Below are 16,000 nucleotides of genomic sequence, written 5' to 3'. Positions count from 1 at the left end.
ATAACAAAGTGTGTAGCCTATCGATTATCTTCCCATCTGGTGATTTTATAAAGCTACTTGCAAGGCTGAAGCAGTAGGCAACTAATTTGTCATTAAAAAGAAATATTTCATAGCTGCCAGCATCTTACACTGCAACTAATTTCTCTCCTTTTGTTCCTGGCACCCCATCAGCACCCACTGTCAGGGGACAGGTCCCAGGAGCTAACTTGTACTTTAGGCAGCACTAGCTCCAATGCCTGCCACGGCTGGCGGCCATGGAGGCTGGCGGCCATGGAGGCTGGCCCCGGAGCCTGCTCACCACCTTCTGAACACAAGAGGCTCCTCCCACAGGGGCTCTCAGAAAGCAGGGCGTGCTCTCCCCACCTCGACCTTTAGCAAATACAAATCCTTTGTTTAAGTGACACGAAATAGACCCTGGGACGAAAGTAACTTTTCTAAGGAAAGGGAGAAAGCATTGTCAGTGCTAGCATATGAGATTCTCACTGTTTTGAGTCAGAAGTGGCTTTTTATATTGTGCATTTTGAGTTATCTGCATCCGGAGTTGGCCAACGAGATGGAGAGGCTGTGAACTCAGGGGTAAAGAGCATGAGGTGGGCTGCCAGCAGCCTGGGTGTGAAACCTGGTTCTGCCACTTGCTCTCTGTGTCATCTCTCTAGGCTTTGATTTCCCTCTCTGTGAAACAGGGATAATAATATCTACCTTCTTACCCTCAAAAGGCTGGAGTGAGAAGTAAATGACTTAATATTTGAAAACAGCTTAGAACAGTGCCTGACTCACAGTAAGTGATAAAGTATTTGTTAAATAATTTTCTAAAAACGCAGAGAGTCTGTCATTCACAATGCATCCTCACAGAGGAAACTGCCATCTAAGTGGGGGGTTAGGTCTTTAATTTACCCCATAAAAGACCATGTGCCCCACATCATAACTAAGACAATCTCAAACCTCAGGCTAGCTCAGAGATCACGTCTATGGAAGCCAACGGCTCCTCCTCCTAGCTCAGTACCAGTGACACTTGTCCCCTGGAAGTGGACACTGGGAAATCTCATCTGGCTGTGGTGAAGGTTTGAGGAAGGGTGGGGCGGGGGGAGGTTGTAAAGTCCTAAGCATCATCAGGAGAGTGAGGACAGGAAGCACCGTACACGGCAAAGAGTGCTGTGACCCAGGCAGGCATTCTTCCTTCTGCAAAGGGCTCAAAGATCAGGCGTCCATACTCTGAAGACAGCCTCGCAAGTGGAAAAGAAAATCCACGGCTCAAGAGCAGAGACAGGGCAGTGAGTGTGGATGGGAAAGTGCCCATGGCAGACTGGTAGGAGTGGGTACCGACAAGCAGGGGGCCGAGCCTGAGGACAGAGCAGAGCTGGAGGCAGGCCAAGAGCTGTCAGTAGAGGCAACAGGAGCTGCCTGTTCGGTAGCTGGTTTTCTTACACGTTTTATTCTCCCACCCACATCAAAAATCCTGGCCCAGCTTCCTTTTCAGATTTGGAACAAAGAATAAATCTGAACTTAGTGCTCTAATTTGATGCTGGATTTTGTGTTTTACTAAGCAATGCCAAAAACATTAAAAAGTTTAAAAGGACCCCCCTGTCATCTGTCAAAATAATAAACAAGAGACAAACTTCATAAACTCTCATTATAGGACACTCTGGTGCAGGCCATCACTGCAGCACCCATTTTTCCACCTGTTAATCAACAGGGCATATTCCCCCAGTACAAATGACCTGGGCCTGCAGGCCCAAAGCCCATACATAGGGATGCTCATCGCTACATCCCTCTTCAGCAGGCTTATTGCTAGGGACAGCGTGAAGGACACCCTGTCAGGTTCCTGAGTCAGGAATGGGGCATTGAAGGAGAGAAGAAGGGATTCTGAGCTGGACATTAGAGAGCTGGGTCTGGCTCGCTGCTGTATTTCTGAGTGGTCTAGCACTGTACAGTTATACTGTAGCCATTAGTCATATGTGGCTATTTCATATATATTAAATTAAACACATTAAATTAAGTATTATTAAAACTTCAGTTTTTCAACTAGTAGCTACATTTCAAATGCTCAATTAGCTACATGTGGCTAGAGGCTACTGTACGACTCCGTAGATATCCAATGTTTCTACCATTACAAAAACTTCACTGGGCAGTGATGATTGAACCTGAGACTTAGTCATTTCACTGGTCAAATAAGGGTAACAACATTTGCCAGCCAGAAGGCCTGGGTTTAGACCAGATTCTACCCTTACAGGGCTCTACCCAAACAAGCCATCTAGAGTGTTTTGAGCATCCATCTATAATGGTTACTCTAATAGGTATTATCTCATGTAATCCTCACAATCATTAGAATAAGTGATATCATCTCCACTTAAACAGAAGAAATCGAGGTGTGAGGGAGCTAGATAGTTTGCTCAGCCACATCACTAATAAATGACAAAGCAGGATTTCAATCTAGGTACCTTTGACCCTGACTCTCTCCCAAGTTCACCTATACTTCCTGTATCATAAACAACGATGAAATTATTAAGCAGCAATGCTACTTCTCACTGTTTCCATCAAACTGTTCTGTAGGCCATCCTTCCCCATTCTGCATGTAGTTTCGGGCAGATGCCAAAGTCTTCCAGAATCTTTTAGTTACAAGAATAATCTTGTTTCTTCAATCAAAATGACCGGAACAACATATTATTTATAATTCCAATTTGGTCCAGAATAAGACAGACCAAGCCTGGCCCCTTCTCTCTCCACCACCTCCTCTCCACTTGCTTGCTATCGTTTCTGACCTTCCAGGCTTGGATCCTGACGGGCTGGTGCAGGTAGCTGGCCCTGGTTCCCTCTGAATGTGGAAGATGTACAGTGACTACTTCTCTCTCTTACGGAGCACTTGGTGAGACTTTTGGAGCCCTCTCTGCTGGAGACTTAAAGCCAGCTACCCTGGCTCAGGCAATGTCTGATCTCCCGTGGGTCACTTTGGGAAAAGATGCCCACTAACAGCCATTGTACTTAGCAGAATTACTTGTGTGACAGGCTGTTAAATCTGCTTCTTCTGGTGATCTCAGATTTTTAGGCAGAGGACCAAAGGCGTAGGAGGAGGTACTATCAACGGCAAAAACCTGAACATCTTTACAAGAGTTGTTAGGCCACCCATTCTTTGGCAGTGGGTGAGGAAAGTACAATGCATGACTTGAATTCATGAGGCAAAGGGGGCTTTGCTTTATTTTATGAAATGGGTATAAATTCTACAAACTTGCACTGAAAACACGCCAACAGATAACAAACAGATGTCCTATCAGTGTGATTCAATTTAAAAACAATGCTAGGAACCAGAATATCAAAGAGCATGAGACAGAATATCTCCCGGATCAGGCTGAGAAAAACACTCCCTGACCAGATACCAGAGTGTCTGGTACTAGGGTATTGTTTACTTCCAAGGCACCTGCTGTTTACCTCCAGAGGGTATCTGCTGTTTATCTCAGAGGAGCACCTGCTGTTTACCTCCAGGGGGTATCTGCTGTTTACCTCAGGCAGTATCTGCTGTTTACCTCCAAGTGACATCCTCTGTTTACCTCAGTGGAGCACCTGCCATTTACCTCCAGGGTGTATCTGCTGTTTACCTCAGGTGAGCACCTGCTGTTTACCTCAGGGGAACACCTGCTGTATACCTCCAGGGGATATTCTCTCTTTAGCTCCCAAGAGCACCTGCTGTCTACCTCTAGTGGACACCACCGCAGGTGACATAACCCTACCTACAGAGAAGGCTCTATGAACCACGCTCCCAGGGTGGCAGAGCACAGTGGCCTTGCCTTGGCAGTAGCACTCACAGGTCATGTCATTTGTAGATCTGAAACAGTGGACACTGGCTATCCCCGTTGTGTCTGCTTTGATCTATATGTGTATCCTATATCTACCCTTCCTATATTCAAAGTTTCAAACTCTTAACTCCAAAGAATCAGGAGGCATTTTACATGTATGATGACTTAGAATGTTGATTTTTTAAAAATCCTTGAAAATAATTAATGAGGCCACTGAATTAATTACCTGTGCATGCTTTGAGACCCAGTGACGGAGGACATTCAGTACTCGATTGGTGGCTGTTCTACGTATAATAAACTCTTTGTCGCATATTCTCTCGGTGTTGTTAAATCCTTAGGAGGAAAAGAAACATGCATGTTCTAGTTAAAACCAGTCCCCAGGGACCTGGAAAAAGTCACTTATTTTAGGACATTGGTTAATGAAACTCACAAATGACATTTTAGCAGAGAGGTGCAAGTGGCTTCAGAATGTTGCAAACTCTTCTTACTTACCTATATACCCTCAGCAGTGAGTCCGCCATATAGGTACAGGTGCCATTAAATAAATAATGTGCACATATTTATTAAAGGGCCCTGACTAAAGCTAAAGCTGGCCTAATGACACTTTCACTTATGACTGTCTTGTTTTATAATATAAAGCCAACAAAGAATTTTAATAAGCACTTGAGTCAGCATTAGTTTATACTTTTGCCCCAAGGTGATTATATAACCAATAACACTCTCAATACTTTTAGATGGAAGAAACCATCTTTTGGCTTGTAGGTGATGCAAATACTTCATGGTGCACCCATATATTGAGAAGTAGTATTGCATAGTAGTTAATAATATGAACTACAGATAATGTAGATTAAATTCCTATTCTTCTACCATGCAAGTTACATCACCTTTCTAGTGACTAGTTTCCTCATGTCCTGCATGAAGTAAGTGTGCTTACCTCACAAAGTTATTGTGGAGATTACATGTTAAGCATTCAGAATGGCACCTGGGACAACAGTAACAGCGCAATAAATGTTAGCTATTATTACAATATAATATTGGTTCAGTGCCTTTTGAGTCCTCTCTGAGTCCTCTCTGAGTCAGCCTATGTCTCCATATTAGCCACCTTTTTACTATCAAGAAACTATTTTAACAATCTTCAATTATTTTAAAAGCTTCCAATCATAATTAATCATAATTAAATTATACATTTCCTTTAAAAATTAATTCAAGTGTTATATAACTTCACTGGCAAACTTCTTGAAAGTTGGCTATCCTCACTAATTTCACTTCCTGATCTTCTACTCCAAGCTTCTCGTCCATCTCACCACCCTAACAGCTGCCATTAAAGTCACCAGTAGCTCCCCTGTCCCTATATCCAAGAGATAGCTATCATCTCTCATAGAAATCTCATCTCATGATCACCTATAAATAAATTACTCACATATTTATATTCCTAGACCTCTTGTCTAAGCTCCAGATACACATATCCAACTTCCTCTTGGCATTTTCCTTTTAGATATTTCAAATACCTCAAACTCAAAAGGTCTAAAAGAAAAATTCTATCAAACCTTGTCCTTTTCCATCGATTCCTACCTCAGTAAAGGAGCACCACCAGACTTCCAGCAATATAAGCCTGAGACTTTGGAATTGTTCATGGCCCACCTCTCTGCTCCTTCCTGATAATCTTACCTGCTAAATAAATCTCAAATCTGTCTATGTCATCCTATCTACAAAGCTAAAACTGGAGGTGAGCTACCAGCAACTCTACTGTGATAGGCTCCCAACTGGTCTCCAATGTCGCTCGTCAAACCTTGCCTTCTCAAATTTGTTCTCTGTGAAAGCCACTCGTGCTTCTTATTTCATTTCCCCAAATAAGCCCTTACTTGCCTGAGTTGGACAAATGCCCCATAATACATTTCATAGCACCATGCGTATTTATTTTCTGGCACATTTGCAATCTTATATTTATCTATGTGATTACCTGATCAGTATTTCTGTCTTTCATGAAGACAGAGATTAGGTATGTTTTTGCTGAGCATGAGCATATATCTGACATGTAGCAGATCTGTACACAATATATATTTCCCAAATAAATGACAGCCTGGATAGTAGAAATTGCTAAGTATTTATTGAATGTGATATGATGTAAAGATGATTGAGTGAAGGACTAAATGAATAGTCCTCAGAGCTTATGAATGAGTAAGATGAAATCTATGAGCTTCTAAAGGGCAGAGGCCTCTTTTCCACACTCCTGTTTGAAAGTAGACAGACATTTCTACCCACTAGTAACACTGTCAGAGGATGATGATGAGTGCTCTTGACAGACTAGATACCTTTAAAAAATCTTTTGCTGTTGCAGAAATGTTGCAAAAATCAGACTGGTGAAAAACCAAGCACCACTCAGAGAGTTGGAGAACTCAGGTTTATTACACCAGAGGTCCCAGAAGAGCTAGCGCTCTAAAGATCTGGGCCCCCAGCTCAGGGGCAACTTTACTTTTATAGGGCTTAGTTGGCATGGGCCAATTGGTTACTTTGTCCTCAGGCAGTTATAAAGCACGGGAGTTGCTATGGGTTGCAGGCAGTTACATTTCATGAAGTGCAAGTAAGGGACTGGGGACTGAGACTCAAATAAAGCTAGAACTCTCAAAAGACCATCCCCTCTGTAAAAGAGTAGGCTAGAAAAAAAATCTCCAATCTGCACAAAGAGAGAGTTATGAAACTTATCTGCTTCAGCCTTGATCTCAGTGGGGGTAGAAAAAAGCCTCCCTGAGAACTGATAACCACTGGCCCACCTCATGTCAGTTTGAAGCTGAGACTGAACCACTCTTGTGTGGTCTGCCTCTCTAGATGAGAACTTAAAATACAAAGTGGCCCAGGCCAGTGATAACCCTGGGGTCCCTGACAAAAGTATACACACACAAAAATCTCTCTGGAGGGAAACACACTCCACCTCAGCTTATACTGGATTACTACTGAGAAAATCCCTAAAGGAAAACTCACAATCCAAAATTATAAAACACACAAACCATCCGCTATGAACACAGATCAATAGATACTGGGATCAGAAACTCCTCATGCCACCTTTCCACCACTACCATGTATTTTGGGTACTATAAATTATTAGCACTATTGGTATTATCAAGTACTATTAGATAATTCTAGTTTAAACTTCCTAACATTAGGCTGTTTACAAAACTAAAAAGATAAAAGTTGGAATTGCAAACACGAGAAAAAGAATAAAAAAGTATTTTAAAAGTCAGATTTTACAAAAACCATTTAAAACTTCTTCAAACTAATACGATCATTATTTCAATTGTTGTTGAAAAGTAGACAACTTGAAATTGAAATCCAATAAACAGATAAATACAGATTAGACACACTTGAATAAAGAGACAACTGGAAAAAGATCTGAAACGTAGAGCTGAGAAAATTACCCAAATGTAGTACAAAGAGTTAAACAGGTAGAAAACAAAAGACATGGAGGAAAAAATTAGAATTCTCAACATATGTCTAGTAATGGGTCAGGAGAAGAGAAAAAAATCAGAGAGAGGCAATGTAGGAAAGGGGATTTTCAGACTTTATGAAAGACATAAATCTCCAGGTTCAGGAATTGCAATGAATCCCAAAAAGGAAAAATAAAATGAAAACCACACCTAGACAAACTGTTAAATGACAGAACTCCAAGACAAGGATATCTTTGAAGCAATTGGTGGGACTATATGTAAGACAGGTAGAGGAAGAGGATGGGAACTAGTATGGGAAATGGGGTAAATATATTAGAAGGCTCAGATTAATCAAATTAGAATAGAGGCCCCAACTGGAATGAGAGCTGGGGAATAATCAGGAGCCAGCATTTTGCTGGAGGATAAAAGTCAAAAGCTCTTGAAACACAGAAAAAGTGGAATGAGGCAGCTCCCCACCCGCATGTATAAGTATGAATATGTCTAGTCAGTAAGACAAGAACAGAAAGAGTAAATAGGAATGAGGAAGGGACAGAAAGATGGAAATCAAAGCAAAGTGTTAAGAGAGAAAAGCAATTTTAAGAGGGCTGCTATTGCCTTAAAGTATTTTAGAAAAAGCATTTACCACCACTGGTCCCTTTGTATCTGTATCAGGGGTAGAAAAAACAGGCAAGAAAGGTAAGGAACTTTGTGCTGCTCTCCAAATGATTTTGTATCACACAAAGACCAATTAACAGATTTTCTTTTAAACTATCCAATATTTGTATAAATTCAAATCCCAACCTCTATTACCAATTTAGGTTAGAATTTGATTATACTGTTTGGATGTTCTTCCAAACTGCTTCTAATAATCATGTTCTTGAACTTTTTTTGTGTAGATTACAGCTTGTTAAGTTCACAAATATCTCTGTTTTCCAGAGCTCATCACCTTCTGCCACTTGCAGAACGAAAAAATTCTCTTGGAAACTGACCAGACACTCACTTAAGTGATCTTCAACAATGCCCATTCAGTCATCCCAGCTGCAACAATCCACAGCTAGTGGTAAAGATGGCCAGAGTAGAAGGATCAGCCACAGATAGGATCAAGGATCAGCCTTCCAAGTGTTGTAGGAACCTCAAGAACCAGGGAGGGAAGGCTCCAAAGACACACCTTCCACCATATGCTTCACAGGGCAAGCTACCCCTGATACGGCACCAGGATGGACCAGAGGTAAAATCCAAATAATTTGGCTAATTATTTCACCTGTGCATCAGTTTCCTTACTTGTAGAATAAGGAAAATAGTGTTTACAACTGTTGCCATATAAAGTTGTAAATAAGAATATATAGTCTTTACAATTATGTTCTCACCTATAGCTAGTTTCAACCATCCATCCCTTTGGCAGAATAGCCCTTCCAATATACTTTCAACAGTATGGCAGTTATAAGGATATGTGAAAGGATAAGGATATTTGATGGACATCAGATATCTGATGGACATCAAGCTATTCATTTCCTTCCTGAAGGACCCTTTTCACTGTTTGATCAACAAATGGAGGCCTCTGATCTTAGGGGGAAAAATAATATTCTCTCAACTCTATTTAACCAGATACACACACCATCTATCTGAGGGGAACACTTGTAGCAAATCCTGATAGGTCAAGTTTTATAAAAGGGGCAGCTGCTAACTCTTGAATTGAAATTGCCTTACCCGGACTCCCATGTGCTGAGCTGACGCTGTGGCCCTGCAGTAACTTAGCATAGAAGTCCAGGCTCCTGATCAGGCCTGCCTCCTCATTTTTTGGTCTTTAAAGCTATGTGATCAGAGCCATAATTTTCTGTAACTCACCAGATTTCCTCCTTACTGTAAGCTATCATCTAAATATTTCTTAGGTAATATTTATTTCTGAAGTTAAACACAAATTACACAGCTTGGCACTATCCAAGTGGAGATATTTTGCTCTAGAATCAAAGACCCACCCCCAAGGAGTACCTGTGCCATTTTTGGAATAGCAAATAGAAAATTTTTGTTCAGCTTTAAGCATCTTTCACTTGTCAAGTGTGACAGCACAACTAAACACTACACATGCCAGGAGAGTTTATTTTACTAATATCACATATCTGGAGTAGGTCACCCCAAAATTCCTGTCTTTCAAATTTATGCATATTCTTTTTTTAGTTGTAGATACTGGTCAAACTGGCTAATGTGGGCAACAAAAGCCATCCGGGAAAGTGATAAGAACCAAATCATCATACAGGCACATTTAAGAATGAGATTTGATTTTATGGTCCTGCCTCCAGACCTTGTGAGTCATTCTATCCCTTCTAGCAAATGGCAGATGAGCCATCTCTCTCATTGGACTGTACACCCTTTGGTGAAGGGATTTATCTCAAGTATCTTTGTAGGCCCTCTGGCTTTGCACATAGGCACCCAGCAGGTGTTTTTCTTAACAAAAATTGCATCACTCCCATTGGAAACTATTTGGAAGTCTGTAGATGCTCTATAACTGAATTAAGGTCAGTCTTTTACCATATTACTATGATGACTATGTATATGAAATCTATCACAAGCAGAACATGTGCTAGTGTGGATGGAGGCAGGGAAGTTGAAAATTAAGAGAAAAAAAAGGGGCATTTTCATTTTATTCTTCAAATAATATGATGAACAAATATTGCACAGTGGCAGTGAAGATACTAATGAGGCGACAAACAAAAGCATTGCTCTTGTGTTTTTTTGCTTTTTTTTAAACCTTTTTATGAGTGCGTCCTTATCCTTCGGTTTTTAAGTTCCTCTCCTTACTCAGGTCAATCTGAGATTTTCTGTAAGTGTAATTAACTGTGACAATGGAAAAAAAATCCTTCTGGTCTGAGGAAAAGAACCTCAGCATGCCTATCATTATTTGTGATGAAAAATACATAAAGAATGGCAAAATCAATATCTTTTCTTTCATCTTTCAAGGAAATCAGTAACTCTCAACCAAACTGTTCTTACGGATTTTTTAAAATGTGTGCTGTTCAGATTCTTAAAGGAGTGACTGTATACTGAGTTTAAAATAAAACTTATCAAGAACATTTGTGTATTTCTTCTAATTCTTACGATTCCATAAAAGGTAGTTTTTGCTTTTACAGATGAGAAAACAGGCTTAGAGAAAATCAATAGCCACCTAAGATCACAGAAAGTAAAAGCAGAGCCAGAATTTACAGCCAGACTATCTGGTTCTAAAATTCAGGCTCTTCCCACTAAACACACTGCCCGAGAGGTTGTTCACGAGTAGTGTAAGTTGCTCCAATTTATTGCTGTATAATTTTCAGCCTTCTCATCACTGCTGTCATCAGATTTTGTGCTGCTGTAAAAACATAACAAGGACATACTGCCAGTACGGAGGACTATGGTGACTTCTGCCAAAGCAGAATGGGGGCATTTGAGGAGTTGGTGAGAAGTGGAACTACAGTGTAAGCAAGTTTAAATGACTTTTCAAGAAAATTGCTGAGGCAAGAAGGAAAGAGATAGGCTAGAAACTTAAAGGTGACAAAGATTTGTGAGAGACAATAACTTGAAGCAGTTTGAAAACTAAAACATAGCAATCTATAACAAAAAAAATCAAGATATATAATACTCTTCGTCAGAGTTTCTTGATAGCAAAACCAGTATTACCTAAAGAGGCCTTTGAAAACATAGAGAATGCTCTAGAAATGGTTAATATTAAGGCTAATGAATAAACAAACAAACAAACAAACAAACAAACAAAAATTTTCTGATAGTTTTCTTTCCTACCCAACCTCATAACCAACTATCTAAAAAAGGAAGAGAGAAATATTTTTGTGTACTTTAGTTTGAATTCCCTGATGGGCACGCACTACCTCTTCTGGGTAAAATGTGACTCAGTCTGAGGTGGAACAATATTCCTATCCTTGGCATTAAGTAAATTTTCCCCATGAACCAAAATAATAATAATTTTCAAAATCCTTCCATGTATAATTTACAGAATCCTCCACACACATCCAGAAATGCTTTTCCATAGAGGTACGGTGTGAGAAATGAATGATAGCTTCTTATATCAAGGGAGGATGTGTACAAAGTTGTGAATAAGCATGCGCTTGTGAATTCAGGTGTGGGGATGGAGGTGGGGGAATGGCCACATAATTATCCGAGATATTCTGAAGAAACCAAAGCAAATAATTTTAGAAATGGCTCAGGAGAGGGTAAGAAACAAGCCACTTTCTCCTTCTCAACTATTAACATATAAGAATTTATACAAAAAGTTTTTTTAAAGTATAAAAAATGGTAGATTTTACCATTAAAAAATGAAACATTACTTTGGGAGCGAGGGTAGAATCCACAAAACACAACGATAGCCCATATTAGTAGACACAAGCTAATTAGCAAGTGTCTTTGTGTCAATTATTTTTGTAAGAGCTGGGGTACAGTTGTGGACAAGGAAAACTAATTAGCTGCTCACAGAAACTGGCCTTCTTCCAGGGGAGACAAACAATGAATATATAATGTCAGTACTCTTAATACTCTTAATATCTCTGCACAAATAAGGTAAATTCAGACACTGAAAAGAGCTATGTGGAGGGTAAACAGGTAAATTCATTAGGTTGGGGTGGGGAAGGCCTTTCTAAATAGGGGACACGTGAATTGGGACTTCAGCGTTGAAAAGGAGGTGGTTATCTGAAGATCTGGGGACAGAGTGTTCCAGCAGAACAGTTAATGAAAAGGCCCGAGACAGCTCAGCATGACTGGGTACAGAAAGCAGCCCAGTAGGGCTGGAGCCCAGTGAATAAGGGGGCAGGAGAAGGCAGATGAAGTTACGTAGTGAGCAAGATCAACTAGCATCTTTCAAGCCAAGTTAAAGAGCTGGATTATTTTTCTTTCTTTTTTCAGTGTCATAACTGGTTTATTATAAAAGGAATATCCAGATAGAAGAGATGTATAGAGCAGGGTGTGGGGAAAGGGCATGTTCCCCAATTCGGAAGCTGTAAGGAGCTGGATTTTAGTCTCTGGTATCAGGAGGTCACCAGAGGGTCCTGTGCAGGGGAATCATATAATCCGATTTATACTTCGGAAAGGTTACTCTGGCTGCTTTGTGTTACTCTGGCTACACTCTAGACTGGATGGGGCGAAAGTGGACTGAGAGAGTGGGTATGAGGCAGTAACCCAGGTGATCAAGGTAAGGCAGGTTTGGACAAAGGTGGTGGCAGGAGCAGTAAGAATTATTTAAGGTAGAGGAGCTAAGTCTTGCTGATGGATCAGATGTGAAGGTCTGTGCTGAATTGAATAGTGTCCCCCAAATTCATGTACACTCAGAACCTCTCAGTGTTTATTTATTTGGGAAAAGGGTCTTTGCAAATGTAACCATGTTAAGATGGCAAACTGGATTACAGTGGGTCCTAAATCCAGTGACTGATGTGCTTATAAGAAGAGGGGAATTTGGACACTGACACACTTGGAGGGAAGTATGATGACAGAAGCAGATTTGACATCCAAAGTCATAAAGTGAGTTCAGGCAGCACAACCCTGGGAGCCTCTCCAGAGAACGGCTACACGCTGAATACCAAGTCTGCTCGATTCTGTCAATGTTCAGTTACTGTGTTGGTTGCACCATACTCTGTCTTTGATCACACTATCAGAATTTGCCAGGCTGGCTTCTGCTTCTCCTTGTGTGCCCCAGAGGTGGCCACAGAGAGGTGAAGGGTCAGAATGTAGGCTTTCATGTCTGGCCAGCTGCTCTGTAGTCTTTAATTTTAAATTCTGTATCTGCTTTGAAATTTACAGAAAGTGCAGTGGGGAGAATATTACAGCCATCCTATTGCATACTGAAGCGTGTGGTTTAAAGACCCTCCAGGATTTCAGACAGATTCTGAGCAGCTCCTTGTATAATTCTTCAGTGAATTAGTTAAACAACGCCAACTGATCAATGATTCGCCCCCAGTCGCTATGCCGTCACCTCATCCACTGAAGGCAACGTCAAATAACTCACAAGGCTGATAACAGCACACATGGCAATACTCTAAGTGCACACTGCGGGGGCCATCCCATTCCCTCTCTCTCGGCACACCTCACCACTCCACCTGTGACTTTAAGATTGCTGTCACCTCATGAGGGAGATCAGGAGACATTTTAACTCCCCCTTTCTTCAAAATCTCTCTGCAACTCCATCCTCCTTTTCTACCTTCATCGCTGGAGAGAGCAGCAAGATGTAACTGAGGAAATAATGGACCTGAGATTGTTTAACAGGCGTATCTTACTGAATGACCTTGGAAAAGTCCCTTCATCTCTCAGGGTCTCAGTTTTTCTCTTTGGTAATAAGAGGTGCTTATCTAGATGCCTCTAAGGTCCCTTCCTCATTGTGTCCTTGAACAAAGCTCAGGTCTCCCACCGCGCATCTGATACCCTTGCTTCCCTGGTATCGTCAGTTACTTGCCCACCAACCCTTCCTCCCCCTTTCCTCTAGCATCTCTATCTCTATGATCCCTCCCCTCTGCTTACAGAGGTCTTTCCTCAGTGCTGCCACTCCCTTAACATGCGACAATGGAGGTGATGTCTTTCTTGCTTATCCTAAGTATCCTTAGAGTATATGTAAACAGGCAAGAGCTTTCAGCAGGAGGACTTGGGAAAGTTGAGCGACACCAATTCCATGCATCTTATTGCACCCATGAGATAACCCTATCTTTTTTTCTCGGATGTTCAATGACATCGAGATGCATCAGGTGGACCTGGGCAGCACGGACATAACCAGCTAGGGCTGTAGGAAAGCATGATGGGGGCTCTTAAGAGTCAAGTCACCAGAAGCAAAGAAGAGACTGAACTGGTGCCCCAGAATAGTCCCAGGGCTTAGGGAAAATGGAAGCCGGTGGTCTAGACAAGTTATTGATCTGTACCTGCCTCAGGGATGGCTGTGAAGACAATGGGCTTCACAGGAGAATCTCTATGGATTGGCCAAAGCTTCTGCATCAGCAGCAGAGGCTCCCAGGACCAGCAAATGGGCTTTGACGTTATTAGGACGTGACATCTGGACCAGAGGAGCACTAGCAGGCAAGCAAGGACAGAGAAGAACAGCACTGGGAATTCTTGGAAATATTCCCAAGGAATTCTTTAAAAGATAGACATTCCAATAGATCCATATTGGATGCAGAGTGGTTGAGGCAGTTCTTAAATTATTGTAACTCAAGTATCAGAAGAAATTGGGCCCCACTTTGAGGTTCTATGTGAAAGGCCTAAAACATTGGGTTATGTTTACATCTCCACTCATACAAAGGATCTTACACACAATGGGGCTCAGTCAAGCTGTTCAAGTGTTTTTATTTTTTAAAATCCAAGATTGCTTATTCATTTTATCATTTGTGGATAAATAGACCAACCTAAACTGGTTTCATTTATTGGAAGACATGTATTTCCTGAGTCAGGAGGTTCCTGAGCCTCCCTGCCTTGGAATTTACCACTCTTCTCCTCCCATCCCATCTTCCCCAGGGTCTGTAACCACAAGACTTAAAGTATCGTTAAAGTACTTTCAGTTTAGCAGTTGAGGACTGAGAAGAGAGGCTTGTACACAGTTGTGGAAACTGCAGCCCCAGGAAAACGCCCCGCATGGGAGTGCAGAGTTACACTGGGCCCCATCCTTGGGGCACCCTCCACCCTGGCTGAAAATCAGCCCCACCCATCTTGTATGTCTCCACAGTATATTTCAGACAAAGTCTATTTGTATTGTTTCAATGAAAGACGGCTGCTCAGTGTTCAATGTTGAAAACTTTCAAATAGGTTACTAACAATACTTAAAACATAATTGAGAGCTGCAATCTGCCTCTTTGCCCTACCCAGACACCCTCGCCTCATCGACACAGGCCTTTACCTCCCATGTAAGAACGTCATCCTTCCCTCTAGGACCCATACTTTGCCGATCAGGCCAACACTTGCTGATTGGTATGCAACTGCCAGAAGGTACCAGAAGCTCCCAAGAATTCCATTCTCTAAGTCTGTGTTACTGTCACTATTCATCAGGCTGAAAAAGTCCTATTTTAAAACCACAAATTCTGAACATATTTTCTATTTATCTTCCTAAGAATGATTCAACAGTCTAGAAATAATCCAACAGTCTACCAGATACTCATAGAAAAACATTTTCTACATTTTTATTTGGTTAATAAAAACATGAATTAATGAACCATATTGATTCCTAACCTTCATGAAGGTTGACCTATTTTTTTTTTTTCATCAAACTTAGCCCAATTTTAAGGGAAGAGAACTTAATTCACACAGTGAATAAGTGTGGTGTGAAGTCATGTTGGTTAGGAAAACAATTTTCCAAAAGTAAACGAACTCCTTGGATGTGAGGTTCTACTGAAAGACTATAAAGTACCTTGTAAACTCCTGGGATAACTGTGCATGTAGCTGTGGAAATACCCTGTTGTGGAGAAATGAAGATGGCCCTTGTGTGCCTCTCAAACTCAAGCCAGCAACTCCGTCTTACACCTCAGAGTAGGAGGCCTCTGGTCCAAAAGGCCTAAGGAAATATACTACAGTGAAAGCATCATCCTAAGAATTAAAACATTATCATTATTATTTATAGCTAAGACTCATTCAGCGCTTACTTAAGCCCGGGACTAACGTCACTGAAGATTTACAACAATCCTGTAAGTCAGAACGATCCCCATTTTATAGAAAATAATAATAATACAATATTAATAGGAATCACTTATATAGTGGTTATTATATGCCTGGCATTGTTCAAAGTACTTTACACACATGAACTTATTTAACCCCACAGTAACCTCGCAAAATAGCAGAGTTTTT

At 41.1% G+C, this 16,000-nt stretch overlaps 1 protein-coding gene across 1 annotated transcript in view; it reads right to left on the bottom strand.

Annotated features, from left to right (window-relative positions):
• RASGRF2 (Ras protein specific guanine nucleotide releasing factor 2) overlaps positions 1-16,000 on the bottom strand; it is a 206,815-nt gene that overhangs the window by 40,835 nt on the left and 149,980 nt on the right. The window contains exon 18 of the mRNA XM_011377581.1: positions 4,015-4,121. Within this exon, the coding sequence (XP_011375883.1) occupies positions 4,015-4,121 (107 nt within the window). The remainder of the gene's footprint in view (positions 1-4,014; positions 4,122-16,000) is intronic.

The sequence above is a fragment of the Pteropus vampyrus genome, unplaced genomic scaffold (assembly GCF_000151845.1).
Source record: "Pteropus vampyrus isolate Shadow unplaced genomic scaffold, Pvam_2.0 Scaffold11, whole genome shotgun sequence".
NCBI classification, from domain to species: Eukaryota; Metazoa; Chordata; class Mammalia; order Chiroptera; family Pteropodidae; genus Pteropus; species Pteropus vampyrus.
This window is presented reverse-complemented; position numbering and strand designations above follow the sequence as displayed.